The sequence below is a fragment of the Pipistrellus kuhlii genome, unplaced genomic scaffold (assembly GCF_014108245.1).
Source record: "Pipistrellus kuhlii isolate mPipKuh1 unplaced genomic scaffold, mPipKuh1.p scaffold_m20_p_8, whole genome shotgun sequence".
Taxonomy (NCBI): Eukaryota; Metazoa; Chordata; class Mammalia; order Chiroptera; family Vespertilionidae; genus Pipistrellus; species Pipistrellus kuhlii.
The window spans coordinates 69,188,201-69,209,876 of NW_023425584.1; the positions used below are offsets into that span (position 1 = coordinate 69,188,201).

Below are 21,676 nucleotides of genomic sequence, written 5' to 3' on the forward strand. Positions count from 1 at the left end.
CACCCAGCAAGCATTGAGCCCCACTTTGCACTGGGGCAACACCAGCATGCCAGGGGAGGCAGATACCACCACTGCCTGGGCCAGCCTCGTGTTGCAGCCTGACAGAGCCCACTGAACCCCAACTTCAGCTGTCATGAAGAGTGCCCTACGGCAATTACTTGTGTGGTTCTGCTGCCCGGCTGGGCTTGGAGCTGTGGCTGGAAGGGTTGTTTTGGTCTTAGCCCTGCTGTGTCTCCAAGACACTGGGGTCTTTAACGAGCAGGAAGGATGACTCCTGGGAACAGTGCTCCCTCTGCAGTCGGGGAAGTGACCAGCTAGAGGTCTGCAAGGAAGGGCATTGCCAGGCTGACCTGGGAAATGGGGACTTCCATCCCCACTGGGGCAGGGTCTCTCTCCCCCAGTTGAGTTGAAAGAGGATGCAGTGAATTTATTCTGTGCTGATTCCTGTGCTAAGCAACCCAGACATTCATCTGGAGCCACTTAATCAGGGTTTGAATCCTAGGACCAATATTTCCTGCTTTGTGACTCTGGCAAGTGTCCAAACCTCTCTGCCGCCTCAGTGCTTCACGGGCATCTCAGCATCAGAGTGGCTGTGTGCGAAGTACTGAAACACGCCGAAACATGTGAGTGCTGGTCATCGGTTCACGGAAGCGGCTACTGGTGAGGAAAGAGACTCAGCCAGGGGGAGATCTTGCCAGGCCTCAAACTGAACCCCAGAACCTTGACCACAGCCTTGCTCAGCCAAAAGCCCCAACCCATCACATTTGGGGGGGGGGGGGCTGGGGAAACTGAGGCCCAGAGGGGGAAAGTACCTGGGGATGGATTCCAAACACCTGTCCTGTGGGCCACCCTGGAAGGGACCAGGGCAGGGAGGCCACCGGCTCTGACCCCAAACACAAACCTCTCCGCGTCAACAAAACCTGCTGCTGCCTCCGCAGAGCCCTGGGACTGACAGGTGCGGCCGCCCCCCACCCCTCCGCCAGGACCCCCCCAAACCCTGAGCTGTAGCTTCCCTGGAATCAGAGTTGAAGAGGCTGCCGGTTCCAGGCCTAAGCTAGGGAGGGGGCCCAGAAGGCACCCACCATCCCCACCCACCCTGAGCTGTGCCCCTCGTGCTGCAGCCTCGGCCTCCACCCCCTCCCGCCTCAGTCCTCACCCTCCCCTCCACTCCCAGGAGCGTACTATATGGAGGGGGAAGGTGGCCCGGCTCAGAGGAGAAGCAGGAAGGTGGTACTCCCCAGGATGCAGGCCTGAGTCATAGGCTGCCCCCTGTGGCCTCCAGCAGACAGGCTGGGAGGACACACGGGGAGGCGGCTCAGACAAAGCCTGCCGTCCCCGCTCCAGGCCTGAGGAGCCGCCTCATGCCTGTGCAGCTCTGGGCCCCGAGCTGCCTTTTCCTCTGAAAAAGGGGACGAAAGGCCTGTCTGCACACTCCCATGTTTAGGGGCAAGAGAGGAGCAGCTGGAGGAAAACAAGGAGCTTTTTGTCAGACATATTGGGATACCTCAAGAGAGAGGTTTGTAGCATTGGGGAGATAAAATAGGTGTTTCCAAAGAGAAATTCGGGTGCATTTAATAGAGAAGTTGGGGTATTCTTCTCTCTAAAAATAGAGGCGTTTGAGAAGTGTTGGGGATTCTAGGAGAGCAGACTACCCTCTTCCTCCCCCTCACAGGCCTTCAGCCCCCCAGCTCCTCCAGCCCCCAGGAGGCCAAATCTGGGCCACCTGGCTTTCCCCTGGGGAGGCTGACTGCAGCCCCCCACCAAGAGGGCCCCTTAGTGTGCAGTGGGCTCACGCTCCTCGTGGTCATTCCCAAGTTTAATTACAAACAGATTCGAAATGTCCAGTGCAGGTCCATGCCCCCAAGACTGCCCCCCACTTCCACATCAGCGTGTGTCCCGGCCTTTGGACCCAAAGCACCTCGATTCTCCCTCAAAAACTGCGCGCCCATTTTTCAGGTGAAAACGCTGAGTTGGGCCAGAGCAGGACTCCAGCTCCATGCAGGGGACCTGGGAACCTTCCCCTCCCAGGGACTTGAGCTGAAGTCCAGCCAGGAAAAGGGACGGTGTCTCCCTACCCCGCCAGGACCTCACCAGGACACCGAGGGGTGTGTTTTTTTGTTTTTGTTTTTTTTCATATATTTTCGTTAAAGGCGAGAAATGGTTCTGTCTTTGGTACGTACACCCTCACTCCAGGCAGAAGAGGAGAGGCAGGGGGCTGGGTGAGAGAGAGGGGGGTGTCTTCGTGGCATGGTTGACCTGGCCCAGCGAAGCGTGGGCTGGAGGAGAGAGATTCAAGGCCCGCGTGGAGGAAGGAGAGACGGCAGAGGTTCAGCCTGACCAAGGTCCAGAGAAAGGCTGTAAGGCCACATCAGGGACATCTGGGGAGCAGGGGCAGGAGCCCGGGGCGGGAGCCATCGCCTGGAGGAGAGAGCGGAGAAGTCAAGGGTCAGCGGAGACAGCAGCCAGAGGCCCGGTTCACGTGTCAGGTGCTCCAAACCTCGGTGACACTGCAGTGAAGTAACCCAGCCAGCAGTCTCAGGCCCAGGGGCCCGGGTTCCAGTCCCAGTGCCTCCATTTTCTTGCAGTGTCTTAATCTCCGTGCTGTTTCTTCTGCAAAATGAGAACGCTGAGAGCAGCGCCTGCCTCAGAACCTCGTGGGAGATGTGGGGACTTGCGCACAGTCCTTAGACACGGCAATGGCTGCATTAGCAACTATTGTAATTGCCGCTGGCGTAATTTCTCAGGCTACAAACAACTCCGGGGACAGAAGGCAATCGGGTCGTACCCTGGCACATGCCCCAAAGCACTGCAGATCACTTGAAGTGTCTTACAGGCCCACCCCCAACCCCTAAAGCTCTTCCCCAGGCGAGGAACCCCGTCTCTGCCAGCAGCCAGGCTGTCTGGGGGCAGGGAGGAGACCAGCAATGGTGGGATGGAGGCAGGAAGGAGACCTTTGTCATGGGGAGAAAAGAGCAGCCCCACCTGGCCCAGAAGCTCCTCTGGCTCAGCCCTTGGGGAAATTCAGCAGATGCCTTCCCCTTCGGTCCCTCCCTCCCTCCCTCCCTGAGCCAAGCTCCAGCCCCCAGATCCTGGAATCCCCAGGCCCTGTCTCTCCTCCACAAAGGCAGCTCAGGTCACTCTACCCCTCATACCCCGGCTCGGCCATGTCCTCTCCTGCCTGGCCCACCCCTGAACTCCCCCCAGAGCCCTCCTCTCTCACCAGAGAGGTCCTGTATCTGCCTGGCCTCCCCCACTCAAACCCTTCCTGTGGCTCCCCCGCAACCAAAATCAAACGGCCCAGGATGACCTCCTCATCTCACCACCCCGACGCTCCAGCCCGCAGGACCCAGCCCACATTGGTTCCCTCTTCCAGGGTAGCCAAACGCTGCCTCCTCCCAGAGATTTTTATCACCAGTTACACAGTCACCATAACCACTCAGCCCTCCCACTCCTGGGTATATAGACCCACCCAAGGGCAATGAAGACACAGCCACACAAAAATCCATACACGCATGTTCACCGTGGCCGATGACGAATGGATCCATACACCGGGGCCCATCCACACACTGAAATGTCAATCACGGACAGGAGGAAAGTACCGACACTCCCTACAACGTGGATGAGCCTTGAAGACATGACGCTCCGTGAGAGAAGCCAGACACACACAGCCACACAGGGGGAGTCCATTTATGAGACATGTCCAGAGCAGGCACAGCCACAGAGACAGGAAGTGGGTTAGTATTTGTCAGGGGCTAGGGGAGGCGGTGGGGAGTGGGGGGGGGCAGGGCTTCTCTTGGGGGTGATAGAACATTCTGGAATGAGACAGGGGAATGTTGCACCACTCTGTGAAAATACTAAAAACTGCTGAGGTATCCACTGTCATGGGTGAACTGTGTGGCGTGTGCATCCTTTCTCAGTTTTTAAAGTGAAGGGAAGTGTGGTGAGTGGGTGACGGCCAGAAGCCAGCAGGGCCACGTACACACCTGGCTCAGGGCTCCCGCTTGACCACACCTCGCAGGTGCAGCTCGCTCTCAGCCGCCACGATGGGCTGCCCGTTCTGCAGGTGATAGTCGATCAGGTGGCTGATGCTCTCAAACAGCACGTCCTTCGTCCGAACCTGTGGGGACAGAGGTCTCAGCATCAGCACCGCCAGAGAGCCAGCTGGGGCAAGCCCGACCTGCTGCACTGGAACCCACATTTTCCAAGCCTCCCCGTGCCTCTGATGCACACTCCAGTGTGAGAATCACTAGATCCAAGGCTTACGGAGTTGGCCTCAGAATTCCAGAACTAGGTCTGGTTCTGGAGCCACACTTCCTAGCGGGTTGCCTAGTGTCCCCAGAATGTCCATGCCCTAACCCCTGGAACCTATGAGTGAGAATGCATTTGGAAAAGGCATCTTTGCAGATGTGATGAAGTGAAGGGTCTTGAGATGAACTCATCTTGGGTTACCTAGGAGTCCCCAAATCCAGTGACTTGTGTCCTTAAAAGAAGATCATAGCCTGGTTGGCATGCTTAAGTGGTTAGAGCATCAGCCTGTGCACTGAAGGGTCTCAGGTTCGATTACCAGTCAAGGGCACGTAACTGGGTTGCAGGTTCAATCCCCAGCCCCTGTTGGGGTACGTGTGGGTGGCAACTAATTAACGTGTCTCTCTCACAACAGCGTATCTCTCTCTCTCTCTCTCTCTCTCTCTCTCTCTCTCTCTCTCTCAAAATCATTGGAAAAAAGTATCCTAGGGTGAGGATTAACAAAACAAAGAGAGAGAGAACAACTTGGACACAGAAACACAAGAAAAACGTGTGAGAAGATGGAGGGCAGAGATTGCAGTGATGTGTCAACAGGCCAGGGACTAGCCAGGACAGCCAGTGACCATGAGAAGCTGGGAGAGATCCTCTCTCATGAGCCTCAGAAGGAACCAGCCCTGCCAATACCTTGATCTCAGACTTCTGTCTCCAGAGCTGAGATAGAATAAATCCCTGTCGTTTTAATACACCCTGTCTGTGGTCATTTGTAGGGCAGCCCTCAGAAATGAATGCATCCCTGGAATCTCAGAGACACAGATCTGAAAATCAGAATCACCAAATCCAAAAGCCATCTGTGTCTTAGAATGAGGAAAATCTTAGCATCGCTGCATGCTAGACCTGGACGCAGCACAGAGACCCTGCCTGCCAGACCTTGCATGGGTAATGCTGGGCTCACTGGGCACATGTCACCTGGACCAGTGGTCACCAACCGGTGGTCGGCGGACCGCTGGTGGTGCATGAGGTCTGAAAGGTTTGTGACGGCTGACCTGGACATCAGGCTTAAATGCACATTTCCGGCCATACAACCACCTTCCACCTGAGTATGCCCTTTACAAACAGACAGGAGTGAATGCAGACCGAGGACAGTCCTGAGGATTCTTCTGGACGGGTAAGAGCAGATGGTAAACTTTAAGGCTTTTAACGCCTCCAAGCACCTTCCAACCTGAGAAATAACCTGTAAAGACCAAGGACCCTGGATGCTGGAAAATATTTCACAAACCCCAGAACTGCTTGTAAATTGGAGCACTTTCTTTAAAATATGTTTTTATTGATTTTAGAGAGGGAGAGGGAGAGAGAGAAACATCAATCCATTGCCTCCTGCACACACCCCAACCTGGGATTGCACCTGAAACCCAGGTTGCCCTTGACCAGGAATCGAACCGGTGACCCTTTGGTGCATGGGATGATGCTCAAACCAACTGAGCCACACTGGAACATGTTTTGTAACAACTAAAATGCTTTAGGAACTGTAAAAGACCAACTCTCATTGACTCAACGCAGCTGTTAGCTGCATCACCATTTCATGAGCCATGGTGGTGGAAGGAGAACATGAATAATCAATAATGCTGTTACGCTGAAACCGGTTTGGCTCAGTGGATAGAGCGTCAGCCTGCAGACTGAAAGGTCCCAGGTTCAATTCTGGTCAAGGGCATGTACCTTGGTTGTGGACACATCCCTGGTGGGGGGTGTGCAGGAGGCAGCTGATCAATGTTTCTAACTCTCTATTCCTCTCCCTTCCTCTCTGTAAAAAATCAATAAAATATATACTTTTAAAAATAATGCTGTTCAAAGATGCAACTGATGGGTAAAAAAAAAATAATAATAATTCAGGCCCTAACCAGTGTGGCTCAGTTGACTGAAAGGTCCCAGGTTCAATTCCCAGTCAGGGCACATGCCAGGCTGGGGACTCCATCCCAGTCAGAGTTGCATGCAGAAGCAGCCCATCAATGTTTCTCTCTCTCCTTTTCTCTCTCTTAAAAAAAATCAATAAAAATATTTTTTAAAACACAAATTTATTATCAAAAAAGGGGACATTTAAAAAAAAATCTCAGACCTCAGAAACATCAAAATGAGAGGAAAGAAGAGTGTGCGTTGAGAGGGTTGAAGCATTCGGTAACTTCAAACCTTAAGACCCTTGTAAACTGAAACCTGCTTTGGAACCCTAAAATACACTAGGAACTGAATATGTCGTATTTATCAAAGACATCACTATTTGTAAGATGCATTAGTGATAATAGGATATGAAAAAAAGTGCAGCCGAAACCGGTTTGGCTCAGTGGATAGACTGTTGGTCTGCAAACTGAAAGGTCCCAGGTTCGATTCCGGTCAAGGCATGTACATTGGCTGCGGGCACATCCCTGGTAGGAGGTGTGTGGGAGGCAGCTGATGGATGTTTCTCTGTCATCGCTGTTTCTAATTCTCTATCCCTCTCCCTTCCTCTCTGTAAGTGAACAGAATTTTTTTTTAAGTGCATCTTACAATTGTTGGAATATATTTTGTAAACCCTGAAAGGCCTTGAAATTGGAAAAGATTTTGTAACCCCATAATGCCTTACAGACCAAGAAATACTCTGAAAATCCAAACATTCTTAAACTGGAAAATAGTTTGTAATTCTAAAGTATCTGGTAAACAGAACAGAATCTGTAAACATAAAGGGCTTTGTAATCCAAAAAAATACTTGGTTAAACCTAACGGGTGCTAAGAAAATGGGCGCCCCTTCCCCCCTCACCCCACACTCCCCCGCCCCCCTCCGCCAGCCCTCCCGGGGCTGGCCCTGCATCCCAGCCAGAAGCCCAGCTCCCAGACGCCGCCCGGCCACGCCCCACCTGCCCCGGAGCGTCCCAAACCCGGCTCCGCCGCCGGCCTGGCCTCCCTGCCCCTCGTCCTGCGCCAGCCTCCGTCCCGCCCCGCGCCCCTTACCACGCCCTCGGGGTCCACCAGGAGCAGGTGCTTGGGCTGCCCGGCGTGCATGCCGGTGAGCACGTACTGCCCGGGGTTGGTGACGCTGTCCCGCACCAGGAAGTCGCCGTCGGCTCGCAGCAGTTTCTCCGCCGCCCGACGGCTCATCTGGCCGTGGTACCAGGGCTCCTGCCGCAGCTGCTCCTCCGTGGGGGCGATGGGGGCCCTGCGGGTGGGGGGGCTGGGCCACTGGTCCTCCACGGGAAGGGCGGCTGCCGCGCCCGCGGCCACGGAGCACTCGTGCAGCTTCAGCGCGTCCTCGAAGGGCCCTGCGGGCAAGGACGGGCGCGGGAGGCAGGGGGTGGGCAGCTGTCTCCTTCGGGGAAGGCAGGGCGCTGGACAGGAGGAAGGACCCACCCTCGGGTCCCAGGTGACATGGGTGGAGCACCTACTGTGCATCAGACCTGCACTAAGCACACCACAGGGGGTCATTGGCTGTGCACTGTGTGCGGGCCAAGCGTGTGCTGGTCTGTGCGCTGTGCACTCAGTGTGCGCTGTGTGTGTTGTATGCTCTGTGTGTGTGTGCAGAGTGTATGCTGTGCTGAGTGTGTGCTGTATGCCGTGTGCTGTACACTCAGTGTGCACTGTGTGTGTTGTGTGCTCTGTGTGTGTGTGTGTGCAGTGAGTGCTGTGCTGAGTGTGTGCTGTATGCTATGTGCTGTGCACTCAGTGTGCACTGTGTGTGTTGTGTGCTCTGTATGTGTATGCAGTGTGAGTGCTGAGTGTGTGCTGTGCTGAGGGTGTGCTGTGCACTCAATGTGCACTGTGTGTGTTGTGTATTCTGTGTGTGTGTGCAGTGTGTGTGCTGAGTGTGTGCTGGTCTGTGTGATGTGCACTCAGAGTGTGTTGTGTGCTGTGTGTGTGCGCAGTATGTGTGCTGAGTGTGTGCTGGTCTGTGTGCTGTGCACTCAGTGTGCACTGTATCTGTTGTATGTTCTATGTGTGTGTGCAGTGTGTGTGCTGAGGATGTGCTGTATGCTGTGTGTGCTGAGTGTGTGCTGGTCTGTGTGCTGTGCACTCAGTGTGCGCTGTGTGTGTTGTATGTTCTATGTGTGTGTGCAGTGTGTGTGCTGAGGATGTGCTGTATGCTGTGTGTGCTGTGCACTCAGTGTGCACTGTGTGTGTTGTGTGCTCTGTGTGTGTGTGCTGAGTGTGTACTGTATGTCGTGTGCTGAGTGTGCTGTGTGCACTGTGTGCTGATGGGAGCCTGGCAAGAAGCATCTCTTTCTCCACAGGGGTTGCTGGACTCTGGTGTCCAGAGGGGACAGCCTGCCTCACACCCAGCTCCTCCCCCATCGGAGGGAGAGTCGTGAGGAGCCGTGGGGCTAGGCTCTCAGTCCGGTGTGGCACACCGCGGTCTCAGCGGTCTCAGGAGATCCACCACAGTCTTTGGTGCAACAAGATGGCCAGTTGTCAGGTGGCCGGGAGCGGGCTTTGCAAACATTGTGAAGAAAGAATTTCCAGCTGGCTTGGGAGTGCTCAAGGAACACCAACTACGGGGTGCCCTAAGGGAGGGGACTCTCTGCCCGGCCAACATGGGGACCACACCTCCCACGGTGCTGTGGAAGAGGAGGGAATCGTGTGGGAGATAAGAAGGGCATTCTGAACACAAGCCTCCCCCACCAGACTGAGCCCTCCCTCAGGCAGAAGGAAGGAACAAGCTCTACCATCAAGGACCTGGCTTAGGACTCCCTCATGGGACTAGGGGTCCCCCAGGGAGCAGACAGCGCCTCCCCCCTCAGGCTGGGATTCCCATCAGAATGGTGTGGGGCCTCCTCCCTCCCTCAGACCATGGCGTCACCTGAGGATGGAGCTCAAATCCCTCCTCAGACCCAATGGTAGGGAGCGAGGCCTCCCCCAACAGACTGAAGAGTCCTCCCCCCATAAAAGGGGCCTGAGCCTCCCCCATCATTCTAGCCACTCTTTCTAGGTATATGAACGCATCCTCTCCCGTCAGACTGGGGACCCCCATAAAGAGGAAGCTGTGTTACCCCCAAGAGACTGGGCCTCAACGAGCGAGGGGGAGGCTCAGACGCCCCGTCAGACTAGGGGGTCCCCTAGGAAACAGACTTCCCACCCCACCAACATCAACTTGGAGAAGTCCCCAGGGGAGGAGCTGAGCCTGTCCCCTAAGGCCTTCCCCCTCCGAACGGCTTGTCCCCACGTACGCATGTCAAACAGGTCCTTCTTGGGGCTGTCCTCGGGCTGCGGAGGCTCTGAGGCGTCCAGCCCCTGCGTGTTGACGTACAGGTGGTCCTCGTAGTCTCGGGGCCCCTGGGCATCTGCCTGCACGTAGCCATCCCCTGGCGGGGCTGGGGAGGAGAGAGGGGGTGGTGAGGGCAGCTCGTGGAGCCAGGGGAACACTGAGGCCCTAGGGTGCAGAGGGGGGCAGAGCAGGACCCAACCGGGGAGCCCCACCCAACACCCATCTCACTCCAAGAAGGAAGCCTCATACCCATTTGAGCAGCACCATCAAGAGCAAAAAAAAAAACAACCACCCCAAAGACACCCAATCAGGGGTGGTGGGACACCAGAGGTCCATGCTCCGGTGGAACAGCCAGAGGGAACAGCCACCCACCCAGCCTGCCCCCACCTGCCAGGCAGGAAAGGGGCCCAGGGGGCCAGAGCTTTCCAATTTCAAAAGAAGCCAGAAATCTCAGTGAAAAAAAGAAAAAGAAACGGGTGCTGTCAAATCTCACAGGAGCTTGTGGAGTGAATACAGTCTCGCAAGTGAAAGTGAAGTGATGCAGAGGGGAGAGTCTGTGAAGGGGCATCGGGTGGGGGAGGGGCTGGGCCACTCCTAAGGCCTAAGGGCATCCATCCTACCTGAGGGGCCCAGCTCCCAGTGCAGGCCGTGGGTGTCCCTTCGAGGAGGAGATGCTCCCTGAAAAAGAAAGTGAGGGTTTCTCCTGCAATACGCAAGCCCCTCTTCCAGGATTCCCGCCTAACCTGCCTAAAGCACTGGGGACATGAGTCAGAGGGGAAGCTCAGCTCACACCCTCTAACCTTCCCCCAGCCCTGGCTCCCCAGCTGCCGGGTGCCCACCAGGCCCAGCTTTGCACCCACTGCCCACCTCTGCTACAGCTTCCTAAGGCCGTCTCCACTCCGGAAGGTGGTCTGCATGCCACCCACCCTCCTGCCACCCAGCACGTGCTCTTCTCTCCCTCCCTGCACTGCTCTCCTGGGCGACTCCTATGCACCCGTCAGAGCCCCGCCCAAACACTGCCTCCTCAGGAAAGTGCCTGATCACAGACAAGTCAGTCTCCCTTTTGTACATTCCTGTTGCCTTGTCTGTAAGCCCTCTGCACGGCCCTGATTGAATCACTGATACAATCATTTGCTCCATGTCTGGGTGTATGCATCTGAAGGGTCTAGAACAGGACGGAGCAGATTTGTGCAGTTTGGGGAAGGAGGGAAGGGTAGGGGGCCTGAGAGACCCTCCTCTAGGATCGAGAACAGGAGCAGCCGAAACCGGTTTGGCTCAGTGGATAGAGCTCAGTGGAAAGGTCCCAGGTTCGACTCAGGTCAAAGGGCATGTACTTTGGTTCAAGCACATCCCCGGGAGGGGGGGCGTGCAAGAGGCAGCTGATCGATGTTTCTCTCTCATCGATGTTTCTAACTCTCTATCCCCCTCTTTCTCTCTGTAAAAAATCAATAAAATATATTTTTTAAAAGAAAGAAAGGAAGAAAGAAAGAAAGAAGGAAAAGCTAGGGACAAGGCCCAAAGAGTCAGCACGTGGGGACAGCTGCCACCATCCCTCCCCCAGGACTCCACAGGCGCTGACCTGGCTGAGAGCACCCAGCGCCCCGAGGGCACAGGGCTGTGTCAGGGTGAGCCTGGAGTCCACCAGCCCACCCAGGGGCGGCTCCTTCCCTGGGATGCTGTTGTAGTAATTGTGTTCCATGTCCTCCTCGTCCCCCCAGGCCGACTCCTCCATCCCGGTCAGCCTGGAGACAGACAGCAAACAGGTGCATAGGCAGGGGCCCCGGTGCACAGGGCACAAGGAACGGGGACGCCAAGACGCCAAGGCCTTCGGGCTTGGGCTCTGAATGGGGGGGTGGGAAAAGCCAGGCCCAAGGGGACTCCGATCACACCTCCCATCCGCTGAGCTTTTGCCCAGGAAACGCTTGCTAGGTGCTATCTCTTCCCTCCTTCGTACAATGGGACACGCCTCAGCTACAGCAGGTCCTCAGCAAAGGTGGTCTCCACGTCTTCCTGTCCGCTTCTGGCCTGGCCAGGCAGCAGGACACATCAGACTTGCACCCAGAACCGGGATGCCTGCTGTGAGTTATGGCAAGACACCCTCGGCATTTAAAACGCCCTCACCACCCTAACCGGTTTGGCTCATTGGATAGAGCGTCGACCTGCGGACCAAGGTGTCCAAGGTTCGATTCCGGTCAAGGGCATGTACCTTGGTTGCAGGCACATTTCCAGTAGGGGGCATGCAGGAGGCAGCTGATCCAGTGTTTCTCTCTCATTGGTGTCTCTAACTCTCCCTCTCCCTTCCTCTCTGTAAAAAAAATCAATAAAAAATATTTAAAAATAAAAAAATAAAAATAAAACACCCTCACCATCTGGCCCCTGTAGAAATGTATCCCACCAGTGCTCGTTCAAGTAAGCATGGTTCCTAAGAGCAGAATGGGGGCGACCACTGCCTGCCCCTCAACCAGGCACCAAGAGCAGGTTCCAGCTCGGGCAGCAGAGCAGGACTGTGCGGCCTGTGGAGGCAGAAGCAGCTCCAGGTGCCCAGCAATAGCAGGTGTGACACCAGGCACCTGGGACAGATGTGCAAACCCATAAGAAAGGCGAAGAGCCATCGTGCCCCGGGGAAGGCCTCGCGCTGCGCTGTGAATTCCTCTTCCTAAGTGTATGCCAGTGGTCGGCAAACTCATTAGTCAACAGAGCCAAATACCAACAGTACAACGATTGACATTTCTTTTGAGAGCCAAATTTTTTTAAACGTAGACTTCTTCTAACGCCACTTCTTCAAAACAGACTCGCCCAGGCCGTGGTATTTTGTGGAAGAGCCACACTCAAGAGGCCAAAGAGCCACATGTGGCTCGCAAGCTGCGGTGTGCCAACCACTGGCATATGCTGTATGCTTATTTGAATTTCCAACAATTAATAGGTACTTATGTAGCTGAGAACAGGGGGTCAGCCCAGGAGCCATAAAACATTTAAATGGTTAAAAAAAAAAAACACATCTGGCCGAAACTGGTTTGGCTCAGTGAATAGAGTGTCGGCTTATGGACTGAAAGGTCCCAGGTTCGATTCCGGTCAAGGGCATGCACCTTGGTTGCGGGCACATCCCTAGTAGGGGGTGTGCAGGAGGCAGCTGATCGATGTTTCTCTCTCATCGATGTTTCTAACTCTCCAACTCTCTCCCTTCCTCTCTGTAAAAAATCAATAAAATATATTTTTAAAAAAAAAAAGAAAAGAAAGAAAAGAAAACATCCGAAGAACAATATTTGGCGGCGTGGTGAAAGTTCACGAAATTCAGATCTTGGTGTTTGCAAACACAGTTTTGCTGGCACACAGCCCATCCATGGCTTTATTCTCCTCCACAGCTGCTTCCACAGACAACAGCCAAGACGCTGACAAGTATTGACTGTCTGGGCCTCTGCAGAAGCGCTGACCGCCCCTGTCTGCACTAATGACCACAATGACGGCGGCACTGACTGGCTCCCGAGCCCTCACCTCAGCCCGGGGAGCCGGGGCCGCCTTTATCTGGGTTTTACCACCATGGGAAGGGGGCTCCCGTGATGAGCTTGCAGGGAGCACAGGGGGGTGGTGGTGGGACAGAGCAGACCCGAGCCCAGGAGGAGCAGGCGGGGGCTGGTACCTTTCAGGGGGGACGACCACCTTGGGGGGGCTGTGCAGGTACTGTTTGAAGCGCAGCTCGAAGGCTTGGCCCACAGTGCTGATGACGCTCTGGGCGAGGCCCTCGCAGCACTCCAGGATGTGGCAGGCTGGGGGGGGGGGGGGGGTCGTTTGTGACAGCATCAGTGTGGCCTGGCAGCTGACTCGGTCTACCCCGGGCCCTCCCCCCACCACCACACCCACGGCCCTTACCTCTCTGGTTGATGGGGTCCTTGGCGACATAGGCCACATAATCTGTCATGTCCTGGGGAGAGAGGGTGAGGGTGAGGGAGGCCAGCTGGACCTGCCTGGGCCCACTGACCAGGATTCCTGGCTGCCCACCTCCAGCAATGCAGGGGCCCGAGGAGGCCAAGTCCACCCGCCCAGCCCCTTACTGTGTCGCCGCCCGACGCGAAGGAGATGGACTGCATGTGGTGGTTGGCGATGATCTGCCAGAGAGACACACGTGGTCACGGGCTGTCCTGAGGCCAGGGACCTGAGGCTCGGGCGGGCACTAGACCAGGGCCACAGGAAGGGGACTGGGAGGGCAGGGACTCCCAGGCACATCCAGACACACAGACAGACACACACGGGTACACACTCGGTGCCTGGAGCACCCTCGGTGGTGACAACCGTGGGGCTCTGTGAGGGCGGCGGCTGCATCCCTCCTGGGCTCCAGGCTGGGGCCTCAGCTCACCTCCAGGTGAACATGTCACAGGAGCCCTGCACCAACCATCCCTCCGGCCTTCACCTCATGTGAGTCCCCAGCGCCTGCCCTTCTGGGGCTGAGGACGGCCACATGGCCCTCACCGGGCGAGTGGCCTCACCTGGCGAGTGGCCTCACCTGGCGAGTGGCCGGCACCGAGAGGTTGAGGCCGTCGGTAGAGATGCTGATGGCAATGCTCATGCCCGCGAAGCGCAGGTTGCTCTTGCCCAGGATGGAGGCCAGCGCCTTGTTGGGGGCCTGAGGAGGCAAAGGGCCACAGGGTGGGGGACCTGAGGGAGTAGAGGGCCGTAGGGTGGGGGGTTTGGAGGAGCAACACTGGGTCACAGAGTGGGGAGGCCTGGCCGGGAGCAGCGGGCAGGACAGGGCTGCAGAGGGGATCTAGCTGGGCAGGGTCCGGGTGTGGCCTTGACGTCGCCTCTAGCCCCACTCGGAGACCACAAGCCCCTCACCAACCTTCTTCTTCCAGGAGCCCCGGACTCCGGGCACAGCCTCATGGAGTCGGTTGATGGCCTCCCTGTGGGGAGACGGGAAGGGAGCTTAGAGATCTTTGGGGAGAAGGATCTGGGGAGGGGCAGGAGCTCAGAGAAGGGTAGGGGTCAGAGGGCAATGGGCTGAAAAAAGGGGTGCAGTGGACCCTGAGATGAGGAGGGGCTCAGAGGAGGGAGGGGATGAGAGAGGCAGGGGTGCTAGGGTATCTGGGGAGAAGAGGAAGGGCCAGAGGCATGGGGTGGGTTCCCAGATACCCCCCTCAGCTGCTTCTCTCTGGGGGTATCAGATTCAACACAACCCCGGAACTTAGACACCAACTTCTGTGTGGCCACAGGCATCGAGGGGATGACCTCTGATAGGGGCGGAGCCAATGAAACCAGCTTCCTGGACCCCTAACGCCATCCCACTTCGTCTGGAAGGCTCACCTGGTGACCTGGGTGCGAGTGTTGAAGTCCAGGGATCGCATGGAGCGTAGCACCTCGATGCAGCCCATGTACTAAGGGAAGAAAGAACGGGGTGAACTGGTGGAGCCCACAGGGCCAGCGGAGGAGCCCAGCTGGGGCTGAGAGATGAGCTCTCCACCTCCCCTGCACCTGCTGGATTCCAGTCCTTCCTTCTGTCCTTGACAATGTCCAGCCTCGGGGTCTTAGCACCTGCTGTTCCTTCCCATCTATTTTCATACTGATTCCTCCCAACCTCCAGACTCAGCGTCACCTCCTCAGAGCCGGCTCCCTGGCTCTACATAATTTGATAATTTGTGCCACAGAATCTGGTTGATTCCTCCAAGCTCATTAAACAATCTGTTCAGCCCTAGCTGGTTTGGCTCAGTGGGTAGAGTGTCAGCCTCCAAACTGAAAGGTCCCGGGCTCAATTGCAGTCAAGGGCACATGCTTGGGTTTCAGGCTCAATCCCCAGTAGAGGGCATACAAGAGGCGGCCCATCAGTAATTCTCTCATTGTAGTTTCTACCTCTTTCCCTCTTTTCCTTCCTCTCTGAAACCAATGAAAATATCCATAATAATAAAAGGGCAATATGCTAATTAGACTGGATGTCATTCCAGACGTCCATCCGGAGGAAGCCAGGACTGGAGAGAAGCCGGGTTCCCAAGTGCCTGCCGGCAGCTGGAGGGAAGCCCTGTGGGTGCCAGTTGGAAGCTGGTGCCAACAGCGGGGGAAGGAAGGCCTACTCTTGCATGAATTTCATGCATCGGGCCTCTAGTATTTAAAATAAGTAAATAAATAAACTGTCTGTTCAATCTCTTTTTCTGTTCCACTAGAACGCAAGCCCAGGAGGACCAGGATGGCGGTCATCTTGCCCACTTTGCGGCCCAGAGACCAGCCCAGGGCCTGCGAGCAGCCAGGATGGAGACCATCTGGCCCATGAAGCACAAAGCACTGACTATCTGTGATCCATTACAGAAAAGCATGATCCTGCCAGGTCACCATTCCATGGAAAGGTAATTCAGGATCTCCGAGAGAAAATGCTGAGGGAAAGAGGAGGTGGAAACGACCAGCAGAGTTCCCAGGCAGCTTCTCCTGCTGCCAAGGGTGGGGGCATGAGCAACAGAAGATGGCTATAACCATCCCCCCAAATTCTAGGCTGCTGGAGGGTAACTGGTACAATTGGAGAGCGTACAAGTGGCAGCATCACAAGATCCCATTGGCATGAAATGTCCAGAAAAGGCAAATCCACAAAGACAGAGAGTGGGTCTGTGGTTGCCAGGAGCTGGAAGGGGTGAAAGATAGGGGTGACTGTTCATGGAGACAGGGCTTCCTATTGGGGTGATGGAACATTCTGGAACTAGATAGTAGTGATGGTTGCATAACCCTGTGAATATACCAAATGCCCCAGAATTATACACTTTAGGATGATTAATGATTACATTTGTTATGTGAATTTTACCTCAATTTTTAAGGTAAACTATGGTGATAGAAGCTGGGATAATGGGAGTGCTGTGAGTGGTGCCAGCGAGGAGAGCACCAGGCAGCTGCCCAGCTCAGTGTGGGCACCATGCACCTGAGACTTGCTTACACACTGTACTATGTGTATGTTGTCCCTCAATTTTAAAGTCTACCAACGAAAAAAGTGCATCCCCAGAGATACTTATTAACTACTAGTGGCCTGCTGCATGGGCTCCTGTACATTGAAAGGAAATTAATTGAAAGAAAGATTCATGCAGGAATTAGATTACTGCAAAAAATTACATGTCTAGCCAGGACCGGTTTGGCTCAGTGGATAGAGCGTCGGCCTGTGGACTGAAAGGTCCCGGGTTCAGTTCCAGTCAGGGGCATGTACCTTGGTTGCGGGCACATCCCCAGTAGGGGGTGTGCAAGAGGCAGCTGGTCGATGATTCTCTCTCATCGATGTTTCTAACTCTCTATACCTCTCTCTTTCTCTCTGTGAAAAATCAATAAAATATATATTTTTAAAAAAATTACATGTCTAGCCTTAGCTGATTTGGCTCAGTGGATAGAGTGTCGGCCTGTGAACTGAATGGTCCCAAGTTCGATTCCAGTCAAGAGCACATGCCTGGATTGCAGGCTTGATCCCCAGCAGGCGGTGTGCAGGAGGCAGCTGATCAATGATTCTCTCTTACTATTGATGTTTCTATCTCTCTCTCCCTCTTCCTTTGAAATCAATAAAAATATATTTTAAAAAAAAAGAAAAAAGAATTGGTTTATAAAAAAAAAATTACATGCTGCCGAAACCAGTTTGGCTCAATGGATACAGCGTCAGCCTGCGGACTGAAAGGTCCCAGGTTCGATTCCAGTCAAGGGCATGTATCCTGGTTACAGGCACATCACCAGTAGGGGGTGTGCAGGAGGCAGCTGATCGATGTTTCTCAATGATGTTTCTAGCTCTCTATCCCTCACCCTTCCTCTCTGTAAAAAATCAATAAAAATATATATTTTTTAAATTACATGCCAAAATAGTACATATAATATAGTATTATAAAATTAAAATGCAAACTATTTTAATATCACTATTCATCCTTTATAATAGAAGTGTCTGAGATGAAAGAAAATTACCGTATTTTTCGGACCATAAGACGCTCCAGACCATAAGACGCACCAGTTTTTAGAGAAGGGAAATGAAGAAAAAAAGATTCTGAAACAAATAATGTCCTAAAATATTTTATGTGCATTAAAACCCAACATCACAGTCATAAACACATGTAATCAACCCTGTAAAGTAAACAGCAGCATTTAGAACCATTTTAGAGCCGGGCAAGCACACAGAGACCACACAGAGCCGGGCAAGTAAAAAAAACTTTTTTTTTAAAGTATATGTGTAGGCTATATTTGGACCATAAGACGCAGGGACTTTTCCCCCCCACTTCTGGGGGGAAAAAAGTGCGTCTTATGGTCCGAAAAATACGGTAGTAAAATGTATATAAAAATAGTATATAAATTAGTTAATAAATAAACAATATTCTGTCGACAATGACGATGCTTTCTTTCAGCTTCAGAGGTATGTTGTGCCAATAGTGGGTCTTCAGATACATTCTGGTGTCACCTGCGATTGGTGCCAGTGAGAGTTTTATATGTATCGTGCATGCCAAGTCAACATTTATTTTTAAATTGCCAGTGCAGGTCGTATATACCAGTCGGTCTGAAGGACAGACGGTAAGTCACTTAGCCTTTTATATATACAGATGGATAACGGAAACAAATGGTAACTTTACCAGGGAGAAAGGTCACCTTAGCCAATGTGCTCGTTTCCTGGGACCGCATAACAAAGCACCACAAACTGGACAGCTTAAAACAACAGGGATGTATTCTCTCTCATTCTGGAAGCCAGGCGTCCAAAGTCAAGGCCTTGAGCAGGCTGAGCTCCAGCTGAAGAATCCAGGGAGGGCCATTCCTTGTCTACTCCAGCTTCCCATGATGGTGGCCAGCAGTCCTTGATTTGCAGACACATCAGCCCAGTGGTTGCCTCTGTCTTCCCATGGCCTTCTCCCTGCATAGCTACGTCCAAGTTCCCCTCTTCTTATAAGGACGCCAGTCATATGAGATTTAGGGTCCCTAATATCGTATGCCCCCATCTCAACCTGATATCATATGCAAAGACTCTATTTCCAAATCAATCCACATTCTGAGGTTCTAGTAGACATGAACTTTCTGGGGACACCATTCTCCCCAGGACACTAAGTGATCACAGTTTCCAGTGTGAGTGTTGGGCTGCAAGGGCACCCCAGCCTCCCGATTGAAACACTAAGGAGATACAGCATGCCCCTCTGCTTCCTGCCCCGGATGCACAAACGCCAGTCTGAAGCCAAATGGTGTGCACTGGTCAAAAGCTGGGCAGCCCCTAGCGTTTCTCACGTTGACGTCAGGCCATATTCTTTTCGTGGTGTTGTCCAGATTTTCCTCTTCTTATCAAGACACCTGTCATTGCATTAGAGCCAGCCCACTCCAGGATGACCTCGTTTTAACCTGATTACATCTACAAAGACCCTATTTCTAAACAAGGCCACATCCGCAGGTCCAATGGACATGAATTTGGGAAGGACGCTATTCAACCTGTTCCGGAGGAGGAGGGGGCCTTGGGTAATGGCACCAAAGGTACAACTGAATGCAAACATCACTTTTCAAGGTGCTGGTACCGAAAAGCCAGCAGAGATGTGGATTCTGCCCAGTGGTCACTGACGCTCTGGGACACCTGATAGATAGCGTTTGTACGTGTAAAGATGAACTGTGGGTGTGCAGGAGGCCAGGGGGAAGCATTGACCAGCGAGTGTCATGCACACTGGCACCTCACTGCCTATGGCTCACCAGGGACAGATAAACTGCGCCTAGAAAACGTAACATTGTAACAGTCACAGGAGCAGGCGCACAGGCGATCCATTCGTCCAACGTTTCCGTATGTTTGAAAGGCTCATAATAAAATAAAATAAAAACTGGGATAAAGACCCATTCCTCTGCCACACCACATTCTCAGTCCCCAGGCTCACGGGTCGAATCCTGAGGTCTGGACGGCTCCATCCCTTCCCTGCGCTCCCTACCTCAGGCCAAGGTCGCAGCGGGTTCCGATCCTGTTGTCTACGAAGGAGCTTTTCATGGGGGTCTGAGTAGCAGAATGCCCCCTTCTAGTCCTCTGGGTCCAGAATCTCCCGCCCGACCGGAATGGAGTGGAGGGATGGGAGGGCGAAATGTTCGATCTGCGCATGCGTGTCCCCCACCCACCTGCGGTCCTCCGCCCGCCTCTCCGCACGTGATGCCGTGGGAACCCCGACCCCAGCGCCTCCCGGCTGGGGGCGCCCGGCGGAGATCGGGCTGGCGATGGGGGCCTGGAGCGGTGGGGAGAGGAGGAAGGACGGAGAGGTCCAGGGTGTCCGGGAGAAAGAAGTGGGGGAGGGGAGCCCCAGCCCGCGGGTGGAAGTGTCGGAGGACGACATCCCCGCAGACCGGGCCGGCGCACTCACCCGCACGATGTAGGAGACCCCCGGGCCCAGGACCCTGGCGTCCGGGTGCAGCCAGCCGTGCGCCGGCTTGTGGATGAAGCTTCCTTTGCGGATCCACTCGTCGGCGGCAGCCGCGTCCGGGGCCCCCGCCGCCGTCCCCCGCGCGCCCCGCGCCCCCCGCGCCCCCGCGGCCCTGCAGCGGCTGAGCGTCGGCAGCGGGCAGGGCGCGGCGCAGCGCGGCTCGCAGGCGCCCAGCACCGCGGCCGCCAGCGCCGGGACCCCGGCCGGGCCGGCGGGCTCCGCCTGGGGATCCGCGCCCCCGGCCGCGCCCGCGCCCCCCGCCGCCCGCGCCGCCGCCGCCGGGCCGCGGCCCAGGAAGCCGGCCGGCGCGGCGAACTTCCACTGCGGCATGCGCGGCAGCAGCGCGCAGAAAGTGGTGGGCGCCTCCGGCTCCGGGGCCGCGGGGGGCGCGGGGGGCGCGCGCCCGCCGGGACCCTGCGTCATGGCCGCGGCCGCCGGACCCAGCCCGCCCGGGCGCTGAGCCTGCCGCGGAGGAGGCCCGCTCTCCGCCGCCCGCTCCCTCCCCGCCCCCGGCCCGGTGATGTCATCCGCCCGGCCCAGCGCGCAGCCGCCGGGGGCTGCGCCCCTGGGACCCCGGCCCTCGGCGCCGCGGCGCCCGGCGGGGGGCGGCTGGGTGGGGAAACTGAGGCCCGCCGCGTGCCAGGCGCTAACTTCAACCTGGCAGTCAGGGAGGGAGATGTTTCCAATCCAGGACCCACCCGGGCATGGATCCCCTCCTTTGCCCCCAACCCGTAGACCCAAGTTCCTAGAACAGAAGTGGGGGAGACTTAGAAATCACCTCCCTTGTTGACTGATGAGGAAACCGGGGCCCAGAGAGGAACGGAGGCGCGGGGAGAGCAGAGAGCCCGACCCCAAGGTCAGCCCTCTCACTGTCACTGTTCCAGCTGGAAGGTGCTCAAACAGGGAACCCGAGGCCCAGAGAGGGAGGGGGTCTGCCTGAGGCCGTGCGGGGCTCGGGGGTGCCATGCCAGGTTGGGGTTTGCTGGGTCTGGAGAAAGGGGGAGGCTCAGAGCGGAGCTTAGCGTCCACGCTGCAGCCTCTCCCTGAGCCTGTTTCCCAGGCTGAGAGCCAGGAGCGCGCGCTGGAGGGTCACAGGTTCCCGCATTTCTGGGGAACTCTATGGGGCAACAACCCAGCTGAGCCCCCCCCCCCAGGCTGCCGGCCTCTCCGGCCCCAGGCAATTCGACCCCACCCAGGCCTCCAGGGTGGTCACGGTCACTCCGGACCCGGCGTCTCCGCCGGCCTCTGCGGATCCTCCTCCCCCTCCGGCCCCACCCCACAGGGCTGGCTGCTGGGAAACAAAAGGAGGGGGCCGGGCGTGCGGGCAGGTGAGGAAGGAGGGGCCTGGCCGCTGGGAGCGGGATCGATAAATCAGAGAGATGAGATCACAGCCCAGCAGCCTCGATGGGGGGTGGCGGGCGGCCAGCATGGCTGTGATTGGTCCATCACCGGGGGGAGTGGGGGACGGGGAGGCGGGGATGCGCTCCGAGTGTCACACTGCAGTCGCCATGGTGAGTCCACGTCCGCGGGGTCTGGGGTGAATGCGTGCGGAGGGCGTGGCCTTCGGGTCTGTGAGGGTAAGGCTTGCAGGGGGTGGGAGCCTCTATCTGGACTTGTGTGTGCTGGGTGTCTCTATTGTGGTTGACAAGCCTGTGGTCTGTGTGAGGGTCAGGCTGTGTGTATATTGTGTGCAGATGTGAACAGGAAGAGGGGTGCTGGGTCCTCCCCAGGTATATGGTTAGGGGGTCATGTGCATTTCCGTGTGGGTGCTCAGGGTCCTGGTGTGTGTCCATGTGTAGGTAGGGTTTTTGGGGTGTGTTCAAGGGGTGTGTGTTCAGCTTTGACACCCGCAGGC

General features: G+C 55.8%; 1 protein-coding gene across 1 annotated transcript; it reads right to left on the bottom strand.

The window, feature by feature from the left end:
• Positions 1 to 1,798: 1,798 nt before the first annotated feature.
• SHC2 (SHC adaptor protein 2) lies at positions 1,799 to 20,328 on the bottom strand. Its single transcript, XM_036424463.2, has 13 exons — positions 19,762 to 20,328; positions 14,762 to 14,832; positions 14,301 to 14,361; positions 13,965 to 14,084; positions 13,516 to 13,569; positions 13,334 to 13,385; positions 13,104 to 13,230; positions 11,046 to 11,208; positions 10,087 to 10,144; positions 9,429 to 9,572; positions 7,222 to 7,529; positions 3,984 to 4,117; positions 1,799 to 2,418 (listed from the first exon to the last, which is right to left on the bottom strand). The coding sequence occupies exons 1-12, from the start codon at positions 20,242 to 20,244 to the stop codon at positions 3,989 to 3,991; spliced, it is 1,770 nt and encodes a 589-aa protein (XP_036280356.1). The 5' UTR covers positions 20,245 to 20,328; the 3' UTR covers positions 1,799 to 2,418; positions 3,984 to 3,988.
• Positions 20,329 to 21,676: the final 1,348 nt, after the last annotated feature.